At 39.6% G+C, this 24097-nt stretch overlaps 1 protein-coding gene across 1 annotated transcript in view; it reads right to left on the bottom strand.

Annotated features, from left to right (window-relative positions):
• Positions 1-23731, bottom strand: part of LOC139166677 (amine oxidase [flavin-containing] B-like) — a 67768-nt gene extending 44037 nt beyond the window's left edge. Inside the window, exon 1 of the mRNA XM_070750526.1 lies at positions 23612-23731. Within this exon, the coding sequence (XP_070606627.1) occupies positions 23612-23666 (55 nt within the window). The 5' untranslated portion in view covers positions 23667-23731. The remainder of the gene's footprint in view (positions 1-23611) is intronic.
• Positions 23732-24097: the final 366 nt, after the last annotated feature.

The raw sequence follows: 24097 nt of genomic DNA, 5'->3' as shown, positions 1-24097 counted from the left end.
TTCTGTCCTGGTGCTTCTTGACCTCTCAACGGTTTTCAATACCATCAATCATGGTATTCTTCTGCGCCGACTGGAGGGTTTTGGAGTGGGAAGCACCCTTTTTATGGTGGTTCTCCTCCTACCTCTCTGGTCAGTCGCAGTCACTGTTAGAGGGGGATCAGAGGTCGACTCCTAGGTCCCTACCTTGTGGGGTTCCTCAGGGGTCAGTCCTCTCCCCTCTGCTGTTTAATATCTACATGATACTGTTGGGTAAGATCATCCAAGGGCTGAGTTACCATCAGTACGCTGATGAAACTCAGCTGTACATCTCCACCCTATGTCCACTCAGCGAAGTAGTGGAAGTAATGTGCTGGTGTCTGGAGGCTGTCAGGGTCTGGATGGATGCCAACAGGCTCGGACTCAATCCAGACAAGACGGAGTGGCTGTGGGTACTGCCTCCCAAGGACATGTCCATCTGTCTGTCCATTACCCTGGGGGGGAGAATTATTGACCCCCCTCAGATAGGTTGGCAACTTGGGCATCCTCCTCGATCCACAGCTAACATTAGAACACCATATTTTGGCTGTGGCAAGGGGGGCGTTTGCTTGGGTACGCCTGGTGCACCAGTTGCAGCTCTATTTGGACGAGGAGTCTTTGCTTACGGTCACTCATGCCCTTATCACCTCGAGGTTTGACTACTGCAATGCTCTCTACATGGGGCTACCTTTGAAGAGTGTTTGGAAACTTCAGCTCGTCCAAAATGCAGCCGCACGAGCAGTTTTGGGCCTTCCAAGACATGCTCATATCTCATCATCACTCCACGGACTGCAAAGTGTTGATTATGACCTAGAAAGACCTTTATTGCATAGGACCAGACTATCTCCGAGACCGCCTTCTGCCGCACGAATCCCAGTGACCGGTGAGGTCCCACAGAGTTGGTCTCCTTAGGGCCCCGTCGACCAAGCAATGTCAGCTGGCAGGACCTAAGGGAAGAGCATTCTCTGTGGGGGCCCTGGCCCTCTGGAATCAGCTCCCCCCAGAGATTCATACTGTCCCCACCCTCCTCGCCTTCCGAAAGAGTTTAAAAACTCATCTTTGCCGCCAGGCCTGGGGTTCCTTAGCTCTTCCACCCTGACCAATGGATGCCTTAGTTTGATTGTTGAATGAATGGTATTGATAGGGTTTTTTTAAATTAGAATTTTAAAGATTGTTTTTTAACAAGGCTCTCCTACTAGACCCTGCCAGCCAGAACTATCTTGCTGATGGGACCCACCTCTCCTGGCAGGGGTGCTACAGGCCAATCCTAGTGGGTGAGATGGTCCCTCAAGTAGTGTGGGCTCATGCCATGAAGGGCTATAAGGGTGATTATCAACACTTTGAATTGCACCTGGAACAAACTGGTAAGCAATACAACTTGCAGAGTCATGGTGTTACTACCACAATGTTTGGTTGATTGGCCAGTACCTGCCTATCCATCTGGATGCCCTGCCAGCTCTTAGCCCTAAAACTTTTGTATCTCATTTGGACACCAAGGACCCAGAGTATGGAGGAAGAATGGAGAGGGACATAATGCAAGATGCTTGAAGTCCAGTGTGAAGTTTCCACAGTCTGCATGATTTGGGGAGCCATGTCATATGCTGGTGTGGTCCACTTCATTCTTCCTTCCACAGACAAGTTTTATGGACTTGGCACCTGTCCTCACTTCCAGAATCACCAAAAATTGGTTCAATGACCATGGAATTACTGTGCTTGATTGGCCCAAAATTAAGAAGCACAAGAAACAACAATTAGCTGTGTGACCTAGCAGTAGCAAAGCAGGAACAAAATTGAATTGGTTGTTCCAGATTGGTCACACAGCTAATTGTTGTTTCTTGTGCTTCTTAATTTTGGGCCTCTCCTTCTTTAATATCTTAACTCATCTTCAATGTTTTTCCCCAACCATTTTTATACACCCAATAAAAAGCCATATGGTCTCATATTAACAATAATACTATTCTTTTGTATCTTAATTTACATCAGTGACATCAGTATCATCATAATTTTTACAATGTGGTTTACTCACATTTATAGATTATTCAAATGTGTTTGTTTGTTTGTTTGTTTGTTTGTTTGTTTGTTTGTTTAATTTGACTTCTATGCCGCACAATCTCAAGGACTCAGGGCAGCTCACAACAGTATAAGAAATTGGGACTGTAAAGGTATAAATTGAGATACTAAAAAGCCTGTGGACATCTGTTAACAGCTGGACTTTGTAACACTAAGGAATTTTTGATATTGATGACATGGAGACAAGTAATTATGAAGAATTGGTGGTATTTTTAAAAGACCTTCATGGGGAAATAAAAGAAACAAAAGATACCTTATGGGATTTAAAAAGAGACTTGGACTGAGAATTGGAAAGGAAAGAGAAAAAGAACTAAAGGACAACAATTTTTTAAAGGAGTTTAATATCCTCTCCAATGATGAAAACAAAGAACAAGAAGATAAGGAAGAAAAGATGAACTCAGAAAAGAATGCTTTAATGATAAAAAGAAAAAGGACATGGTAAATGAACAAATTTATGACTATACTGCAATCCACGATGATTTTACTGGGCTTTATAGTAAACAAATGAAAATGGGGAGAAAATATTGGCATCAAATTAAACAATTAAAAAAAGAAGGAGGTAACATTGAGGAGAGAGAGAAAATTGAAGGTAGAATTGGGCAAGTATTATTTTTAAAAAGGGTGTTATGATGTGGCTTAATGTACAGTAAAACAGAATGTTGAATGAAATATTGTGCATTGTGACATCTTAATAGCTTTCATTTTGATTTTTCTAAGACAAATATTAAACAAATCCCACAAATTGATACCCATGGATTTTATTTAAAGGATACAGCATTTCTCTTTTTTATTATGTTGATTTATATCTTGATATATTGTACTGTTCCAGTGCAGTGGTGTTTACATAATAAAATTAAAGATTATTAATGTTTATTTAAATAGCTTAGACTAATAAGAAGAGGAAAAAAGGTGTTCTATCAATAATAATTACAATTTAATGTCAATATTACAAGCATAAAATTATTTGGCATGTTTATACAAAGTTGAATATAACATTGAAAAAAGAACCACTACAACTCACATAAAGTATTTGTTTGATAATAGAAGTTTTTAAGCTGATTACATAATTTTAATGCTTCATTGTGTTACTATCTAGGGTCAGGGGTGGGCTGCTGCCTGGACTGAGGGGGCGGGGATGCAGTGGAGTAGCAAAAATGGAGCTCCATCCCAGAGCATCCAATTTGCATGAAAGATGTTGAAAGAAAATACAGGGCATCCTTTATAAGCCACAATGTAGTAATAAAATATTTGGTAGCCCTTCACTGCCTAGAGTGAGTTTTTTTGTGTGTGCTTGTGTGTTAATGAAAGGGGGGAAATAAATAATATAGCAAATTTAAGAAGATTTAACATATTAGAAAGGAAAAGGAAAAAAGGATTTTAAGAAGAAAGAAAAGAACAATAGCAGCGTTTAGATGAAGGATAAGGCCAATTCTCCAAGCTTTCATAAGTAACTATGGCAACCTGTTTTTAAACAGCTTCCCCTTGAAAGATTACATTAAAGGAGATTGACATTGTAAGGGCTTTTACAGAGCTGCAGCTTGTAACAAGCTTGTTCCTTGTTCTCATAGGAATTTGCATTAAATTTAATGTGTGGCTAAAATGTCAGCAGTCTTGACTAAGGATTTCATTTTTTTTAATTTGATGATATCAGAACTTACATTCGACATAACATTATAAAACATGATAGATGGAAAAGTAAAATAAGAAAAAAAAAATTCCCCATAGCCTTCTGGATTCAGTTCCAGGTGCAGAAAAAGACATTGAAAATATGGTGGCTGTTTCAAAAAATGGTTTTAATGGTGGACAGGGTCATGTGCCTTGAGTTCCTGAGCAGAAAAGGGGAGGGATGCTGGGAGTGCCTTGGGCCCCACCTTAGAGCTTCCTTTCCTGGGTAAGAAATGTATTCTGATTGGTGGTCAGATTCCCAGGGGGCAGCAGTCTTAGCTAACTCTGTAAGCTGTCTGTCTCCCAAGCTTGGTTGATGTAATCTTCCTAGGTGCTATGTGGTGAGTTCTATTGCTAGATAGGTAGAGGGCTAATCCTACCTTTGTTGGATCTTGGGTGAAGGCATATGCCTATGAATAGACCTAGCCTAAGGTGACCAGATGTCCCGCTTTTAGCGGGACAGTCACACTTTTTAGCAATTTGTCCCATGTCCCGCAGCATTATTAAAAAGTCCCAATTTTTTTCAAAGAAGTCGCTGGCTGGAGAGTGCTGGACCTCCGCATCGGCCAATTTTGGGCAGCACGGAAGCTGAGATTCCTTCTTCACAGCTTCCAAGTTTTTTCCTGGCAGATTCTACTCGCCGGTTGCGGAAAAAACTTGGAAGCTGCGAAGAAGGAATCTCAGCTTCTGGCCTCGCCACCTTTGGCTCTTCGTCCCCTCAGTCTCCCACAGCTGCCGATTAACCCCTCCACCACCCCTTCCCGCCTCTCTCCACCTTTCTTTTCTTTTCTTTCTTTCTCTTTCTTTGCATGCTTCCCTCCCTCCCTCTTTGTCTTCCAATTTTGCTTGGTCCTTGCCCCTGGCTCGACACTTTTCCAGGCCATTGCCATTGGCCAACTCTCTCAGTGAAGCTGAGCCACTCAGGCAGGAGGGTTTTCTGGCCTTGATAGCAAAGTGGGGGGAAGGAAAGGGAGGCGTGGCCAAGGCATTTGCCCCCATCCTCTTCTGATAGCCTGTCCGCTGTGCATGGGGGAGGGTGGACAGAGTCGCATTTGCGCCGGGCGGGGAAACCTGTCTGCTCCTTCCAAGCAGCAGCTACTCCGGCAAATAGAGATGGCTCCATCCTGGCCCAGCATTTTTCTTCCCCAAAGGAGGAAAATGGAGAGACTGAGCATGCTCTGCCTCTGCCTCTGCCTCTGGGTTGGCGTCGCCTCGGAAGCAAGTGAGAGAGGCAGCGTAGGCACCCGCCACCAATGGAGGGGGAGAGAGAGAGAGAAGAAAGGAAGAGAGAGAGAAAGAGAAGGATGAGAAAGAAAGAGAGGGAGAGAAATAGAGGGAGGGAGAGAAGAAGGAAAAGAGAAAGAGAGAAAAAAGAGGATGGAAGAAAGAGAAAGAAAAAGAAAGAGGGAGAGAAATACAAAGAAAGGAAGGGAGAGAGAAAGGGAGGAAGGAAGAGAGAGAAGGGGAGAGGAAGGAAGGGAGAAAGAGAGACAGAGAGAGAGGAAAAGAGAGAGGAAGGAAGAAAAAGAAAGAGGAAGGGAGGGAGAGAAAGAGAAATAGAGAGAAAGGGAGAGAGGAAGAGAGATTGAAAAAGGAAGATACTTTTTTTTTGCTCCATCCCCCCCCCCCCCCCGGTCAATGGTGTCCCTCTTTACTAATGTGAAAATCTGGTCACTTTAACCTAGCCATCCCTTTATCTCTTAAGTGCTGAGGTCTATTAAGATCTCTTGAGGATGGTGGGGGCTATTAAGAGTGAGTCTGCTTCCTGCCTAAAAAAATCCATATTTCTCCATTTCTCATACAAGGAATGTCATATTCTGCCTTTTTAATATTTCCTAGAATATTTCATTTTTCTAGGAGAGGGGAGGATGTTAACTTCCTACGTGATTGAATTCAATAAATATATGATCAGTTTTGACTGACTGTGCGCATGGAACCAAAGAAAACGTTTTTGAGGAGAAAATAGGATTTGTTTCATGAAATAATTAGATGGGCTCATAAAGACATTTCTTTGGTTCACAGATGGCATCTCTCACCAGCCAGGATTGCAAGAATATATTCTAACACATCTCCAAAATGCTAGAAGTGCAAACATAATATACATGGGGTATATTCATACTACTCATATGGGGTAATCCTGTTCTAAAGCTAAACAGTACTGGTAGATGGTCAGGAAGTGGATTGAGGAAATTACAAAATCAACGCATTGAAATGAAACTGGAACTATTTCTTCTACAAATATTTACAGGAAACAACGATAAGAAAAAACTAATATCTAATTTTACATATCATTATAACAGCAAGATTATCCTTTGCCCAGATGTGGAAAAACCACAATATACCAACTGAAGAATGCATAATCAAGAAAATTTAGAATGTATAGAAATGGATCAGCTCATCAAAACACTTAATAAGGAAGTGAAAATAGATCTATATGATCTGGGAACAGTGGTATAAATTAGAAAATAAAGGGTATATAGACTAGCAGTGATGCATTCTAAGTACAAGTATGGAAGTAAGGAATTTGCAAGAAAAGGTATCACAAGAGAACAGCAATAATTTATTGAATTTAAACTAGTATAATACAGTATGTTAATTATTTCAGAGAGGGGGAGGAGGGTCACTCAAAGAGACGCCTCCGCTGGGGTTGGTGATCATTCCTCAGCACAGGGAGAAAGGGAGAAAGAGGGAGAAAGAAAGAGAGATGAAGGAGGGAGGGAGAGAGAGAGATGGTTGGGAGAAAGGGAGTGATAAGAGATAGGGAGACAGGGAAAGGGAGAAAGAAAGATGACAGGGAGAGAGAGAGAGAGAGGGAAAAGAGAGAATTTTTTCCCATAGAAAAGAAAACAGAGCCACAAAACCTGGATATGCATAGCTGGGGGGAGATCATGTTACTCGGTGGGAATGACATTGAGTTAGCCAGACCCACCCAGGTTTTGTGGCTATGAATATTTAGATTCTCTGGGAAACAGGTCCAAACGGGCTCTTTTTAAGGTTACCGACCCCTGATCTACACAATAAAATAAATCATAACAAAATTGAAGTGGGAAAAACTAGGGCTTCAAAGCTTTACAAAAGGCTACCGTAGGAGAATAGGGGCTTCCTGAACTTCAGGAGACAGAGTTTTCCATAGGGCAGGGGCTGCACAGAAAAGGCATGCTTCTTTAACTCCCATTAGATGACAATATTTGGAGAAAGGAACTAGGAGCACGCCCAGCCTATCTGATCTGGTAGGATGGGTATATTTCCTTAAGGAAACACAGTCCTGCAGATAATCTTGCCTTGTGCCTCATATGCATTCCCTTCCCTGTTCCCTCCTTCCAAAAGAAGCAGAAAAAAAAAGAGCATGGAAATGGGATACTTAAGCCAGAGGTGGGGAACTATGGCCTTTTTTTTTTCTTTTTAACTTGTGGACTTCAAACTAGCAGAATTCCTGGAAGTATGGTTGGCTCAGGAAATCTAGGACTTAAAGTCCACAAATCATAAAAGGGCCATAGTTCCCCACCCCTACTAGAAGTTATAAAGAGAAGAGAAGTTGAGAAACAAAATTGGCTGGAACAGGGCTACAAGGAAGAAGTATCCAACCAGGAAAGATAAATTATTTGGGTGTTACAAAAGTGGGTTATTTACCTATTTATCTTATAGCCGCCTATCTCAACCTTTACTTAGTCAAACTATTGTTCAAAGTTATTTGGTGCAGGCACATCTTTCTATCAAGTACATTAGGATGTGGTGAGCCACAGATTCCCATCTCTGTTAAGAGAAACCCTACACTGGTCAGCATATTTTACCAAAACCTTTTCTGATAAATGTATCAGGTGTTCAAATCAATTCCCTCTGTGATCAAAACCAGTCCTGGTTACATCTTTTATATGCTACCTTAACATCTGAGTGAAATGCTTCCTTGAAAGCATAAACATCATCTTTGCAGAGACACTAAAAAAATGTGATGCCTAATAGGAGAACAAAAAGGGATAACCCTTTTTATTTGCAGGTAAGACAGCCAATTCCCCTAAGCTCAGGATTTTTTCATAGCTCTAATGTCCATTAATTGCATTACGCTGTCTGAGATTTGGACTTAATAGCATTGAGATAATTAAAACTGTGAACATGGTACAAATAATCAGATTACTTAACTGCTACTGAGATATTGAACTTGACATTAGGTACCTTTATCTCTCTTCCTGTTAAATAATCAGTTATATTTTTGTTAATGAATGGCACCAGAATTATTCACATTCAATTTCTCAGTTTCCAAATTGTTTTTTATGTACTTGGAAGTTGAACTGCCTTTATTTGCAGGTAAATTGTTGCTTAAAGAGGAGGCAAGAGGGTGACAACAAATTTGGGGTTGTTCAAGAACTTAATGAATTAAATTATTAATTTAGATCCTCATCATTAAATATCATGAAAAAAACAGAAAAAATGAAAGAATGTTTTCTATTTTTATCCATATGTTTGATGACATAAATATTTCCCATTATAGACATGGTGGTCGCGGGAGGGACATTTTTAAAGCCAACATTTTAGTTTGTTTTATCATTAATTTATCAATTCACCAGTTGAAGAAGAATGAATTGCAATGGAATCAGTCAACATTTTAGTTTCAAAAAATAATGCATGAATTTTAAATATCTAATTTCAAATTTCAAAAATTATAAAATTAGTCCAGGAAACATGTAGTTTACTTCTACAAATCAAACTATGCATACAAATGTTGGGGGTTGGAAATGTAATGTAAGAATTGTAACACTGGATGCCACTCATGTATGTTGACCTGAACAAGTTCATACAGAATACATTTATAATTTTTCTTACATATGTATTCAGAACAAATGGAATTTGATCACTAAATGTATCCTTTTATGTCTCCTTCTTTTCCCGAGATCCTGATAATTTTTTTATATAAGACAAGGGATTAGTTGAAGTAAAAAGCTTGTCCCAAAGTTGCTTTTTCAAGCTGACATTCAGTGAATGATATATTTTTAATGAACTCTATAGACTTCGCTTTTGAAGTCTAAACAAGATTTTTTTGGTATGAAGTGCAGAGACTGCTGTGAGGGGAGGTGGAATAGTTTCATTTTCAACAACTTTTGATTGGTCATTTATGGTTATATGTTGTAAAGCTTTGATTATTTTTTGAGGCCCTTTCAGATAACAGTGTTGATTCACCACAAAAGGAAGCCAAAATTCTACAATATTGCTGATTGAGGTGGACAGCAGAATAAGCACACAGACACAGAACTGGGATGTATGAGTCACTTTATTAATTCAAAATTCGAAAGAGGGTGGAACAACCTATAAACTGTAACTTATCATTTTTTTAAAAGTTTATTTTTTTCAATTTCAAAACTAAAGGATACCTACAAGAAAGAAGACAGAAATTACAGAACTTTTAAAGCCATTTATGGATGAGTATTTATTAAAAATGCAAGAACATATCCAAAATGTTGTGTTAAAGCTAGAAACCAAGATCGACTTGCTTGTAATGAAACTCTGGGAAGAAATTAAAAACCTGAAAGGATATATGAAACAGGTAAAAGCCAAGTAGATTGTATTGGACATGAATTGGAGAAGACAAATGCCTTGTGTGAAGCTGAATTGGTTGAGATAACAGATCAAATTAAAGAATTTTCAACTAAGATTTTGTGGAATACCTGAACAAAGCAGGAGAAGATATCAGATCATAGATGAGGAAGACTTTAGCCCAGTTAACCAACAAATGGGAAGGGGAAATGGAAATTGATCTAGATAAGACATATAGAATAAACTCCAGATTTGGTAGACCACAAAGCAGACAAAGTTTTGGGTGCTGTGGACTAATAAGGCATGGGGAAAAGAAAGAAGTGCCATAGCTCAAGCCAGGATCTCTTCCACCAGGGAAGAATGAAAAACAACCAAAAATTAACTGGAATCTATAACTATTACACTGCAAAAACATATAGACTACTCAAATTGTTCAGGGTAAATCTATAGATGCAATCTACATTGACTTTTGTAAAGCCTTCGATTCTGTAGTTCACAACAAACTGCTTCATAAATTAAAATCCTATGACATCTCTGGACCACTACATGATTGGTTAACAGCATTCTTGCATAACAGACAACAAATGGACAAAATAGGAAGTGCCATATCTAATCTACACAGCAGGCAATTGGTGAGCCATCAAACCACACCCAGCCACCAGTATTTATAGAAGGAAGGCAGCTCAGGTCTCCCTGTGTTCGCCCTAGAACAAGGACAGAAACACCAGCCTGAAGATGACAAGTGGGACCTCGGCGAAACGTCGCCAGAAATTTCCAAATCCTACACGGGAAGAAACCCAAATATACCAAGACCATCATACCTGTACCCGTGAAAATCTACAAACACACACATACACACACACACACGTGTGTGTGTGTGTGTGTGTGTGTGACATATTTTTTTGCTGAATTTGAAAATTAAGGGAGACTAGGATAGATCTATTTCAGCCTTATTTTGGCCTCATCAGCTAGCCATACCCACTGGGACTTGAACCTGCAACCTTTGCCTTGTAAGGCAGAGAATTATCCTCTAGGCTACAATATCCAATCCCTTCAGCTCTGCACCAGGGAAGGGTTACATATTTTGGTGTTGAATCACCCTGGTGTATTGAAGGAACATCACAGCTCCTTATTTGCCTCTTGGCCCAACCCAGGGCCATTTATATATTTACTGATCTATCTATCTATCTATCTATCTATCTATCTATCTATCTATCTATCTATCTGATTCGACGGGAACCAATTTATATAAAATCCCAATTCCAACCTATTTATAGCAGATGATCATGATAGATTTATAGAAGTGGAAATAGAAATTAATGGGATAAAACCTGTAGTGGTGGGCGTGTACAGGTCAAATGATGATATAAGTATTTTTTTTAATGGATCAGTTGCTACATTTTTTGTATGGAAACTGGTTTATGTTGTGGGATTGGAATGGAGTGACTACACCAGCTTTGGATAGAACATCCACCAAAGAATTCAACCTCAAGAAACACTCCCCCTCCCCTTCAGAATGGCAGTGTTCCAGCAGGGACCTGACAGGCTCATTAATTTTTTTAAAGAACTCCCTGGAAGCACTAATCAAGAGGAAAAAATGAGGTGGGTTGGTGATCAGGAGTGTCTAAATTGTTTTCTGACTCATATAATCATTCATATTACCTCTACTGGAGGGTGAGAATATACCTCCTGCTAGAAAACAATAAAAAAGGAGAGAGCAAGATAGAAAGAAGGAGAGTGTGAATTCACAGTAATACACCCAGTAATTTGGTCTCATGCCTCAGAAAACAGCTATATGAAAAAAAATTGTGCGACTTGCTTCATGTTTGATGATTCTCAAGCAGGAATATAAATCTAATTAATCTTGATGTGTATAAGCTGTGTAAGCAATTACACTATGTGCAGGTGTGGGTTTCTCTTACCTTCCCTACCAGTTCAGAAGTGCATGTGTCGTGTCAGAAGTGCATGCTTTGCACATTACATCCAGGTATTGACCCTTTGTACATGCACAGAAGCTTTTATGCATGCACAGAGGGTTCGTTGCTAGCCGCTTTCAAACAGCAGTGACTGGGGACAGTTACTTGAGGGAGAGTTTCATCCCAGAGGGATTTGCCCATTCTACCTGTCCCAGCAGAGAAGGCATGCTGTGGGCCCCATCAGCCAGAGTATTACAGCTGGCAGAGTCCAGGAGAAGAGGCTTCTCTGCCATCACTCCTGCCTTTTAGAAGATTTTGCCTCCCAGGTTGAGGTCAACTCTAACCAGTGATGGGCTACCAATTTTTTTACTACCACACTATGGGTGTGGCTTATGCATTTTGTTTCAACATCTTTCAATGCAAATTGAGTGCTCTGGGGTGGGGCTCCATTTTTGCTACCCCACTGCATTCCCCCCCCCCATCCGGGCAGTAGCCCACCCCTGGCTCTAACCCTCCTGACCTTCTGCAAGAGTTTAAAGACTTGTTCTGCAAATTGATTTGCAGATCCAATGGGATGTAGTTGATTGATTAATAGCAAATCCCACTTCACCCTCAGCTCATCCAATCCCTCCCTCTCCATCTTTTAGTCAGCGTTGAGTGTTTATATTTTTATAGTATTTAATTTGTACCATGCACATATTATGTATGGTTTTATTCTGATAATATGGTAACCCACCCAGAGTTACCCTCTGTTAAGATGGGAGGCTAAACAAACAAACAGGAATACATAAATATATGAATGAATACATGAATATATGAATAAATAAATAAATAAATAAATTTCACCTTTGATAAGAAAGAATAAAAACATATAAGAAAATTGCTTTGTCTCCTTCCCATTTCATATGTGTTCTCTTTCTCTATGTATAATATATAGGAAGAAGAAAGACAATAGAACAGAAACAGATATTATACATAATAATGTATATTCAAGTGGGAAATATTCATAGTACCCACTTATGCATATGTAACTGCTTTGAAAAACCCTAGTATCTTATAATCACATCACCATACTTATAAAAAAACAGCTTGAAGGTATTTCATAGACCTCTAAGTCAATATCAACCTTAGCAATTTTAAGATGTGTCATATGCAACTCCCTCCCCAGCTAACTAGTTCCAGTTTGGGATTCTGGGAGTTGAAATCCACTCATCTTAGAGTTGCTGAGCTTGAAAAACACTGCTTTAAAGCAGGGATCTCCAACCTTGGCAACTTTTATTAATTGATTGATTGATTGATTTTGTCCAATACACAATGAGGGTTTTAGTGGGTATACACATAGTAAAATACATAATGAAGATTATAGAGGATATATTCATAGTAAAATATATCTAAGAAAGAATAGAAGAGAAAATATAGGAATATGAAAGAATAGAAGAAGAGATATAGGAATAGAAGAAAGGTATAGGAGATACAACTCCCAGAATTCTTCAGCCAGCTCAGTCGACAAGTCTTTAAAGTTGCCAAGGTAGGAGACCCCTGCTTTAAATAATGCTCAGTTCTGCACAAAGTTCTATTTGTCATGTTGAGTAAATGTAAAGTTTTCAACTTTGTGAAGTATTGCTAACAAAATCAAACCAGCCTTTGACCAGAAGATGTTGTGACATGCTCACAAAATTTATTTATTCGCATGGCCCAATAAACTGATAAGAACACAACATTGTTTTCACCTTTCAGATAGTCCAACTATTGCTAGATGATTGTCCTAAGAAGAAATTAATGATAGGAACTATGCTTAAAAATATTCAGTTGACATATCTCCCCCAGCAAAAAAGACAAAGTGGTTAAAAAGGACAGAGAAAAGACAGCATTCTAGAAATATTTAAACAGAAAATAAGAGAACTGAGCTATTTATTCGTCATGGAAAATGATAGTATCAGCTGTTTTAATCAGTCAACACTGATGATAAAACATACACAATTTAGGTTCCCGTTAGTGATTTCGTTTTTATATGGGGACAAAAAGCTATTTTTGTCTTGAGTAAATGAAAACTCATGCCACAAATCATTAAAAATTTCATCATCTCTTGGTTAATAGTCTTTTAAAATATATATTACAACACAAAAAATATAAGAATGTGTAATATATACACATTTTTAAATACCAGATGTATATTCAGTTAATAAAAAGATTTGAGTGTAAGTAATTATTTCCTCTGGTTTTTTGCTGAAGAGTTTATGGTAATCTATGTAGTCTTAATTTTTTTTTTCTTAAAAGGAATTCTATCGGTGTTAATTTCTGTGGAAAATATGGTGAACTGAAGATGTCTCCCCCAAAGTGGAGTAATTATTGTTATAATGCAAGTTTTCAGTGGAGTCTCCTAGGAACCTCTCCAGATAAGGAGAGGATGAGATATCACTTCATGTGCTCCAGATGCCTGCTCCATCGAAGCAGACAAAATTATATTAGGACAGGAAGACAAAATGGTCACAAAATTCTATAATTACCTATTGAGTTATAAGATGAAAGAAGAGGTTGTAAAAGAGGTGATGATAAAATGGACACAAAACTTCGGGTATAACAGAATTGGAGAAGTGGGAGAAGGTCTGAAGTAAAAGTTACAAAATGACAAAATCCATAGCATATTTATTTGTTTGTTTGTTTGTTTGTTTGTTTGTTTATTTGCTTGTTTTGTTCAATACACAATAATACACAATGAAGGTTATAGAGGATATATACGAGTAGAATGTATATAATATAGAATATAGAAAATAGAATGTATATAATATAGAATATAGAATACAGCGTATATAATACAGAATGTATATGTAAATATAGGAGTAAAATATAACTAGAGAGAATAGAAGAAAAGATGTAAGAGATAGAAGAGATAGAAGAGGAGATATAGGAGAGACTATAGGACAGGGGACAGTAGGCACTCTGGTGCACTTATGTACATTTATAAAATGTACATAAATTTGGCATCTCCCACCAGCAAGGATTGCAAAAATATATTCCAATGTATCACCGGAATGTTGGAAATGTAAACATAATACAGAAACATATTACACCTGTTCCAAAGCAAAATAATACTGGCAAAGGATTTAAAAATGGATTGTAGAAATAACAAATCGATATATAGAAATGAATCTGGAATTATTTTTGTTAGAGATATTCATGGGAAATTAGGATAAAAAGATGCAATTGTGTTTAATTTACTTTTTAGCCATTGTTTATGCAAAATTTTGCATTTATTGCACCTAAATTTACAGCAATAATGTCTTCTTTGATAATTTTTAAATAATGCTTGGATTGCTAACATTATTGTTAAATAAGGTCAACTGAGCATGAAGGACATCACTGAAAATGTGAGTCACCCCAGAAAATGAGAACTTGGCATATCTTTTTTTCTAAGTAATCTCTGACAGATACTCATTGATTCTTTCTTGCAAATCCTCCCTAACACAAATTGTTTAATAACCTATCACTTGGCTGCATGGGAATGCCATGAATTCATCAATAATATGATAGCTATAGTATTTCTTTTCTTGACTGGGAATATTACTGCAACCTAGGGTATCAAACTCAAGGTTTGTGGGCCAAATGTAGCCCACAATATGGTTGGATATGGCCAGTAGAGCAGGGGTCTCAAACTCATGGCCCTCGGGACAATAGTTTGTGGCCCCCACCTCAATATCAAAGTTTAATGTTAGTGCGGCCCGAGTTTGATATGAATGGCACTTTTCATTGTTGTGTGCAGAGCTGAATGAACCTACCAATCATGGTGGGGTATATTGCTCTTGGAGATAGGACATCGACCAGGCATATTGCGAACTTGCGCCATTACCCTGGGCTCAGAAGCAGAGGCGGAAATTGCTACTCAGCAGTACAGAAAAAAAGCAGAAAAGACGCATTGGCTAAAGTTTAGCTGCTAAACACTGAGACAGTGACACCAAGTAGAATTATATATTACACAGCACCAAACATGTCTTTTTCAAAGCTTGCAGTGAAGAGAAAGGTTGGTGATGAGCACAGACAATTTCAGGTAAAATGGAAAGTGCAATATTTCTTTGTTGAGCACAGGGGCATCCTGACGTGTCTTATTTGCACAGAGAAAGTTGCAGTGCACAAAGAATACAATTTGAAACGTCATTACACAACTAGACATGCTGAGGAGTATGCAAAATACCGGGGAGATGAGAGAGCAAACCAGGTTGCTAATCTTAAAACATACATACTGAGGCAACAAGATTTCTTTAAGAAAGCAACCAAAGAGAATGATGCAGCAGTCGAAGCTAGCTACGTGGTTAGTGAGATGATTGCTAAAGCAGGAAAGCCATTCAAAGAAGATGAATTTGTAAAAAAGTGCATAATACAGGCTGCAAGTATTGTCTGTCCAGAAAAGAAAGGTCAGTTTAGCAACATCACCCTTTCTGCCAACACCGTAGCAGAGCGCATTTCTGACCTGTCAAGTTACATTTATGATCAACTGTGTGAGAAAGCAAAATGCTTCAGTGTATACTCAGTCACTCTTGATGAGACCACAGACATCACCGACACTGTCCAGTTCCCAATCTATGTCCGTTAAATCAGTGTTTTTCAACCGGTGTGCTGCGGCACACTAGTGTGCTGCGAGACATGGTCAAGTGTGCCTCGAGGCGGCTCCGCCCCCCCCCCGGCTATTGCCCGCCGCCGCTATTGGCACCCTCCCGCGGGAGGCCGGCAAAGGTTGCTTTGAAAGTCGGCCCCCTCGCGCCCATGGCTTCTCGTCGCTTCCCCGAAAGCTGTGCGTGTGTGCGCGCGTGTACCCTTTTTCACGGCCGCGCGCTCCTCATCCCCCTGCCAGCCCGCGGGGGGGGCGGGGGCGGGGAGGCGCCGGAAGCAGAAGGGAAGGGAGCCGCAGCCGTCCCTGCCTCCCCACGGTGCCTTCGGCCCTCTCGGCCTTTCGGCGCTGCCCCCCCCGCCCCTCTCCTCCTCCGCTGTCTCCTGCCTTTCGGCGCGGCTCCTCCCGCACCCGGAACGCACACCCTGCCCGTCTCACCTTTGCCGAGAGCACTTTCGTCCCAGGCTCTCAGCAAGGGGTTGCAGGAGAGACGGGGCAGGTGTTCTCTCAGTGGAGGCCAGCGAAGGTGATATTCAATGTCGGGGGCGCGGGTGCGGTTGCGCGCGCTCCCTATCCCCCTGCTAACCCACTCGGAATATTCAAAATAAGAAAAACCTTCGCCAGCAAAGGCTTTTCTTATTTTGAATATTCCAAGCGGGCTAGCAGGGGGATAGGGAGCGCGCGCAACCGCCCGCGCGCCCCCGACATTGAATATCACCTTCGCCAGCCTCCGCTGAGAAGAACGGAGAGAGAACGAGAGTGAGTGAGAGCAACAGACAGCAAGATAGAGAGAAAGAGAGAAAGAGAGAGAGAGAGAAAGGGGGAGAGAAAGAGATAGCAAGAGAGAGAACGAGAGAGACAGAGTGTGAGAAAGAAAACAAGAGAGAGAGAGAAAGCAAGAGAGAGAGAGAAAAAACAAGAGAGAGAAAGTGAGAAAAAGAGAATAAGAGGGGGAGGGAGGGAGAGAGAGAGAAAGAAAATAAGAGAGAACAAGAGAGAGAGAGAGAAAGAAAAAGAGAGAGAACGAGAGAGCAACAGAGAGAGAGAGAGAAAATAAGAGAGAGAAAGCATGAGAGAGAGAGAAAAAGAAAATAAGAGAACGAGAGAGAGAGCAACAGAGAGAGAAAGAGAACAAGAGAGAGAAAGCATGAGAGAGAGAAAGAACAAGAGGAAGAGAAAATAAGAGAGAGAACGAGAGAGAGAGAGAGAGAGAAAGCAAGAGAGACAGATAGAGGAAAGGAGAGAGAGAAATGAGAACAAAAAGGGGAGAAAAAAGGAGAAATGAGAAAATGATTGAGGCAGAGAATGAGAGGAGAGAGAAACAAAAGAGAGAGAGGGGGGTGATTCTTGAAGCATATGGTAAAAAGCACCCAAATAATAAGAAACGCCCCCCAGCCCACACCTGGTTCCAGTGTGTATACACACACACACATAAGGGGGGGGAGAGAGACAGGGATGGAAAAAGAGGAGAAGTGAGAGGGAGAAGGAATGAGGGAAAAAGGGAGGAAGAGAGAGAAATGACAAACATGAGAGAGAGAAAAGGGGGAAAGACAGGAGAAGTACCCAGAAATGAGATATAAATTTGAGTAGGGATGATTGATGATTGACTGTATTTATAAGGGGATGTTACATGGGATTGTATATACGAGGGGGTTATTTATGTATGTATGTATGTATGTATGTATGTATTTATTTATTTATTTATTTATTTATTTATTTGATTTGTGTCATTTTGGTTGGTGGTGTGCCCCAGGATTTTGTAAATGTAAAAAATGTGCCGCGGCTCAAAAAAGGTTGAAAATCACTGCGTTAAATGTTAAAGAACTATTAATATAGACATTATTATTACAGAATCTGAATAATAATAATTACATTTCTCTAGTCAGCAACTATATAATAATAATTACATTTCTCTAGTCAGCAACTATATAATAATAATTACATTTCTCTAGTCAGCAACTAGTCAGTCTTCTATATTTGCTGTATTATTATTATTATTATTATTATTATTATTATCATCATCATTTTCATTTTATTTATTTATTACTGATTTTTTTTTCTTATGAATTTTTCTTATGAATTATTTTTTAACACAAAATAAGATGAAAAAATAAAGACATTTGATAACATTGGAATGTTTTTGTAAAAGCTTTTTTGTGGAAAACCTGATGCGGCCCAGACTCTACCTCCAGCGGCCCCTGGGTAAATTGAGTTTGAGATCCCTGCAGTAGAGGGTTTCACTTACCTTCGCTATCAGTTCAGAAGTGTGAATGTGCACAGTCTCACGCTTCTACACTTGCACAGAACCTTCTGCGCATTCGTAGACCATCTGGCCAGTAGTGGGTTTTACTTACCTTCACCACTGGTTCGGAACTGTGAACATCTGTGATGATTTCTGGGTGAGTGGGTGGAGCCTCCTGCTGCCACCACTATTGGTTCACTTGAACCGGGGCCAATCAGTAGCAACCCACCACTGGATTTGGCCCATGGGGCACTCTGGAAACAGTCAGTCGCACCCAGTAAGCAGTATCGAGCCGGCCACCCCCACCTGCCCAAACCTGCCTAGTCATGATGACCCGGCTACAGGCCCTTTGGGGGCAACCATAATGCTGATCTAGTCCTCAAGGAACTTGAGTTTGACACTCCTGCTAAATCATACCAGATAATGGTCTATTGATTTTAATTCCTCTCTTTCATTTTAATGATATTATTAAGGATAGTGAGCAATTATTAATCTATTTTTTCTCTAAATTGTATGCATAATAAACGTTAGTTAATGATTATTGTTTTTTCTCTCATTTCCCTTCAATCTCATCTGATTCTTGGATAGTGCTTTGACAAATCCCTGCATTTTCTTTGCAAGATTTCAGTACTAGAACACACAATATCCTAGTTTCTAGTGATGCCTAACTTCTATGTTAAACTGCAGTGTTATAAAGGCAGAGCAGCAGTATATTAGCTTGCACAAGAAATATATATACTATATATCCTCAGGAATTCCAATCATAAATTTCTTTGTTTCACATTATTTCAATGGGACATAGGCAAAGGGGGGCAATGAATCAATCTAGAGAAACAAACACCTGAAATTGCAGAACTGTGCAGTAACATCACACTATCCAATTCATTCTTCAATACTGATTTGCAAAGCAAGACAGCAGCAAAGCCAGATGAGAAAAACAATCAGCATTTCTGTAATTTCTGATACACTAAAATCAATACATTGTAGTTTCGCAGAGAGCCATAACAGAGGCAGAATATAAACTCATGGATTATCAATATTATGGAGGCATTTATGATGGAGAGGTGAGTTGTGTTTTAAATCAATGCATGGAAAATGGGCTTAAATAGGACTTAAATGTTCATAACTATGAACAGGACTTTTCAACTAAATCAGGAATAAGACTGATGCTATAATGTCAGACACTTCAAACTATATATATTGATATGTTTTGAATGAAGGAGCAGGCTAGGATAAATAAAGCAGGTTCAAATTCTCTGTTAAATAAACTTAACTCGCTGTGATATTGTGCAAATTAAATGAAAAAGTCTGCTACTCTGATCTCCATGAAAGAAAAATCGGATAAAAGGCTTGTTTGACTTCCATCTGCTGCTTAATAATCTTAGATTGTTCCGTTGCTAGCCAACCAAAACATCTTTTTTAAAAAAAACTCCTGAGTTCACATTAAGAGTCGTTGTTATGGAAGGTTTCAAATCTAATCTAAATTACTGTTGGTTGAGCATTTGTTTTCTAGTTGTTCATTATAAAACAAGGTCATACTAATGCCCTATAAATCTTCTTTAATGAATAAGGAATGCTTACCTAATGCTTTCCCAGAAATACAATATTTTAGCTAACACATATTATAACAGCTGAGAAGTATGCCAATATGAACAATCATTGGTACCAATTTTTGCAGCATCTTTCCATAGAAGAATCAATATTCTTCTAATCAATCAAGAAACATAGAAACTGATTTGTTTAACCAATCCCTGTTAACAGGAGATGTTCCTGAGGATTGGAGAATGGGCAGTGTTGTGCCTATCCACAAGAAGGGCAGTAGAGAAGAAGCTGGTAACTACAGGCCAGTTAGCTTGACATCAGTTGTAGTTAAAATGATGGAGACTCTACTCAAAAAGAGGATAAATCAGCACCTAAAAAACAATAACTTGTTGGACCCAAATCAGCATGGCTTTACTGAAGGCAAATCATGTCAGATTAATCTCACTGATTTCTTTGACTATGTCACAAAGGTGTTGGATCAAGGTGGTGCCATGGATATTGCCTATCTGGACTTCAGCAAAGCCTTTGATACAGTTCCACATAAAGAGCTGATAGATAAATTAGTGAAGATTGGACTTAATCCCTGGATAGTTCAGTGGATTTGCAGCTGGCTGAAGCGTAGACATCAGAGAGTTGTTGTTAATGGCGAGTACTCTGAGCAGAGACATGTTACAAGCGGTGTGCCACAAAGGTCTGTTCTGGGTCCTATTCTTTTTAATATGTTTATAAGTGACATAGGGGAAGGTTTGGTAGGGAAGGTTTGCCTATTTGCTGATGACTCTAAAGTATGCAATAGGGTTGATATTCCTGGAGGAGTCTGTAATATGGTAAATAATTTAGCTTTACTAGATAAATGGTCAAAGCAATGGAAACTGCAGTTTAATGTCCCCAAATGTAAAATAATGCACTTGGGGAAAAGGAATCCTCAATCTGAGTATTGTATTGGCAGTTCTGTGTTAGCAAAAACTTCAGAAGAGAAGGATTTAGGGGTAGTGAAAATGGGGTGAGCAGTGTGGTCGGGCGGTAGGAAAAGCAAGTAGGATGCTTGGCTGCATAGCTAGAAGTATAACAAGCAGGAAGAGGGAGATTGTGATCCCGCTATATAGAGCGCTGGTGAGACCACATTTGGAATACTATGCTCAGTTCTGGAGACCTCACCTACAAAAGATATTGACAAAATTGAACTGGTCCAAAGATTGGTGGAAGGTCTTAAGCATAAAACGTATCAGGAACGACTTTATGAACTAAATCTGTATAGTCTGGAGGACAGAAGGAAAAGGGGAGACATGACCGAAAGATTTAAATATGTTAAAGGGTTAAATAAGGTTCAGGAGGGAAGTGTTTTTAATAGGAAAGTGAACACAAGAACAAGGGGACACAATCTGAAGTTAGTTGGGGGAAAGATCAAAAGCAACATGAGAAAATATTATTTTATTGAAAGAGTAGTAGATCCTTGGAACAAACTTCCAGCAGACGTGGTTGGTAAATCCACAGTAACTGAATTTAAACATGCCTGGGATAAACATATATCCATCCTAAGATAAAATACAGGAAATAGTATAAGGGCAGACTAGATGGACCATGAGGTCTTTTTCTGCTGTCAGTCTTCTATGTTTCTAATATTTTATAGATTAACTGGCTAACTTATAACAACTAATGCTAGAATAGCAGATCCTCCACTTTTGCTATATATCACAATGGTTTAGCATAAACCTTTTAACCGTGAAATAAGCAAAATACAAGGCTATCAAAAATTTAACTTGCAAGCTATTTTATTATTTATTAATCTTTTTCCAAAGTGGTGCCCTCCAAATGTTGACTGGGAATGTTGGGAATTCCTAGAAAGCCCTAGTGGCTATCAGCATATATGATAGCCATTTCTAAGACAAATGTTCTGGATATTTGCCAATTGCACAGCAGAAATACACCCAATATAGTTTCTTTATTATTGTATAGCCAAGGAGGAAAAAATGATTTTCTATCTATTATATGTTTCAGATATAGAAACCCAAGTCAACATGGCATTGCAGACTGCTACTTAGTTAAATAAATAACCACCAAGAATTTATACAGCATCTTTGTAAAGCTAGTCAGATCTGAATAATTAATCAAACAATAAACTTGCTATAAATTCTTATAATTCAAAAGAAAAGAAGAATAAGAGTGAATGCAGAATTGATAGAAATCAATTAGATTGCACCATTAAATCAGTTTGGAAATTGACAGTGCCATCGTAAGTGTATCCACCTCAGAAGTCATTCCCCCGAATTCATTTATCCAAGTCAATGTGGGGTGGAGGATAAATATGTATGCTTATCGTTTATTTTAGGGTACCGGTATTTTAATAAGAACCATATCTTAGCTCTATGCACTCTTAAAATGACAGAGATACAATTAAAGCAGATGGTAAGACAAGATGAAATGCTTAAAACAAAGAGCCATAACTTGAGCCTTCTCCTAATGCCCAATGCTTCAAACCCACGGATAGGTTGTTCTGCAATCTGGGTCCACCTTGAAAAAAATAGGATTAACCAGAATTTCAAATAAATCCAGTGAGGGACCTACAAAAGATGCCCTGATGGCTGAACAAAACACAGGACTGAAAGGTTTACAGACAGACTTTATGTTTTGTTTTTTTAAAATGGAATTACAATCTTTCAATTAAACTCAAAAGACATCTGAAGTACTGGTTCCACTAACTCCACTAGACCAAATAAAGACATGGAGCCCAAGAGTCTGGAAAAAAGGTTGGTCCTACCAGCCTAGATATTCATGCCTTATGATTAGTATCTAGAGATCACCTGGAGAGCATTTATAGAAAAGGATTTGTGGGTGGGGTGGAGATGTACAGTACAAGCAACTATACTTCAAATGTTGGTCTTAGTTCTGCCAGCACATAGTATGTAGATATGTTAGGAGTGTTGAGATGTTGAACCTAATCTACCTGGGGGATTAGGGGCACTGAATTTAGGAATGGCTCAAGTACACCAACTTGAAACAAATCATTCCTGTTGTAATCTTTCCTACTGCACAGTGATTCCTTGCATCCTGGACATAATTTGTTTCAATTCCTACCCTCAAAATGATACTACGGAGCACTGCACACCAAGACAACTAGACACAAGAACAGGGTTTTTTTCCTGAACACCATCATTCTGCTAAACAAATAATTCCCTCACCTCTGTCAAATTTAACAGATTAATAGAGTTGGAAGGGACCTTGCTGGTCATCTAGTCCAATCCCTTACCCAAGCAGGAGACCCTATATCTACCTCTATCTAGGATCAAACTCACAAACTCACTATTCACTAAGTTCATTACTATTAATAATTAACTAAGTTAATTATAATTAACTAAGTTAATTACAAGTTAATTTTTCACTAAGGCTGGATTACTATTAGTCTTCTCATAGTTCCTATCACCCATCTCCACCCACTTACAACTGTATGACTGTAACTTGTTGCTTGTATTTTTATGATTTATATTAATATTGTTTCCTGATTGCTTATTTATACCCTATGACAATCATTAATTGTTGTACCTCACGAATTTTGACTAAGGTGTCTTTTCTTTTATGTACACTGAGAGCATATGCACCAAAGACAAATTCCTTGTCTGTCCAATCACACTTGGTCAATAAAGAATTGTATTCTATTCAATCCCGGAGTCATTGCCCACGGACAAAGGAGGTATTGGTGAGAAGGCTGGGGAAAAGAAGGAGGAAAAGAGCATGAACAGCCTCCGCCTGCCACTCCAGAAGAGAATGGCGTTCAGCTGTGCGCCAGGAAAAAGAGCAGGCAGGGCACGGCGTTCACAGCTGATCAGTGGCGTCTCTCCTGCTAGCGAGGCTTCATTTTCTCCCCCACTCCCACTCCGAAATCTAAGAGGAATCCCTTCAGCCCTCCGTCGAAAAGAACCACAAGCCAATTCCATCAACCTTGGGCTCGATGCCCCATAATAGTTGTACGCCCTGCCTTCTGTCCGCCAGCGCCTGCCTCGGGAGTATATGTAGCCCGCTCTTCCGCTGACTTACCTGAGATGCCTCCTCCGATCACGATCACGTCGCACTTGTTGTGGTCGCTGCTCATGATGGCTGGTCACCGACTCCAACTGTAGCGGTTGTTCCTGCAACCGCAGAGGTTCTTCGCCAACTGCCGCTCGAAAACAGTGATAGAGGCAGCCGTTGTGACAGAGCAACACACCCCTTTCGCTAGCTCAGCGGGAGACTCCGCCCGCTGCTGGCAAAATGCGGCCAAGTCCGTGGCCGGGCCAGTGAGCCTCACCTGAGCGGACGGGGCTCTCAGGAGTTCCCGAGTCGCCCCTGTAGCTCCCCAGCGGCATGGAAGTAGCCACTGCTTAGGGTAGAAATTACCAGGTAGGAAATCAGTAAATGAAGTCGACTGGACGTGAAAGCTTCACTTGTTGAATGCCCTGGTGCTGTTCAAGGCAGAAATAAGTTCTTAACATATTCCCTAAAGGAATAATGGGTCTGTTACCAGTGGACTGATTATTGCCAAAA

Source organism: Erythrolamprus reginae, chromosome 4, assembly GCF_031021105.1.
Source record: "Erythrolamprus reginae isolate rEryReg1 chromosome 4, rEryReg1.hap1, whole genome shotgun sequence".
Taxonomy (NCBI): Eukaryota; Metazoa; Chordata; class Lepidosauria; order Squamata; family Dipsadidae; genus Erythrolamprus; species Erythrolamprus reginae.
The sequence above is the reverse complement of the archived record's forward strand: the minus strand, read 5'-3'. Positions and strand labels throughout refer to the sequence as shown.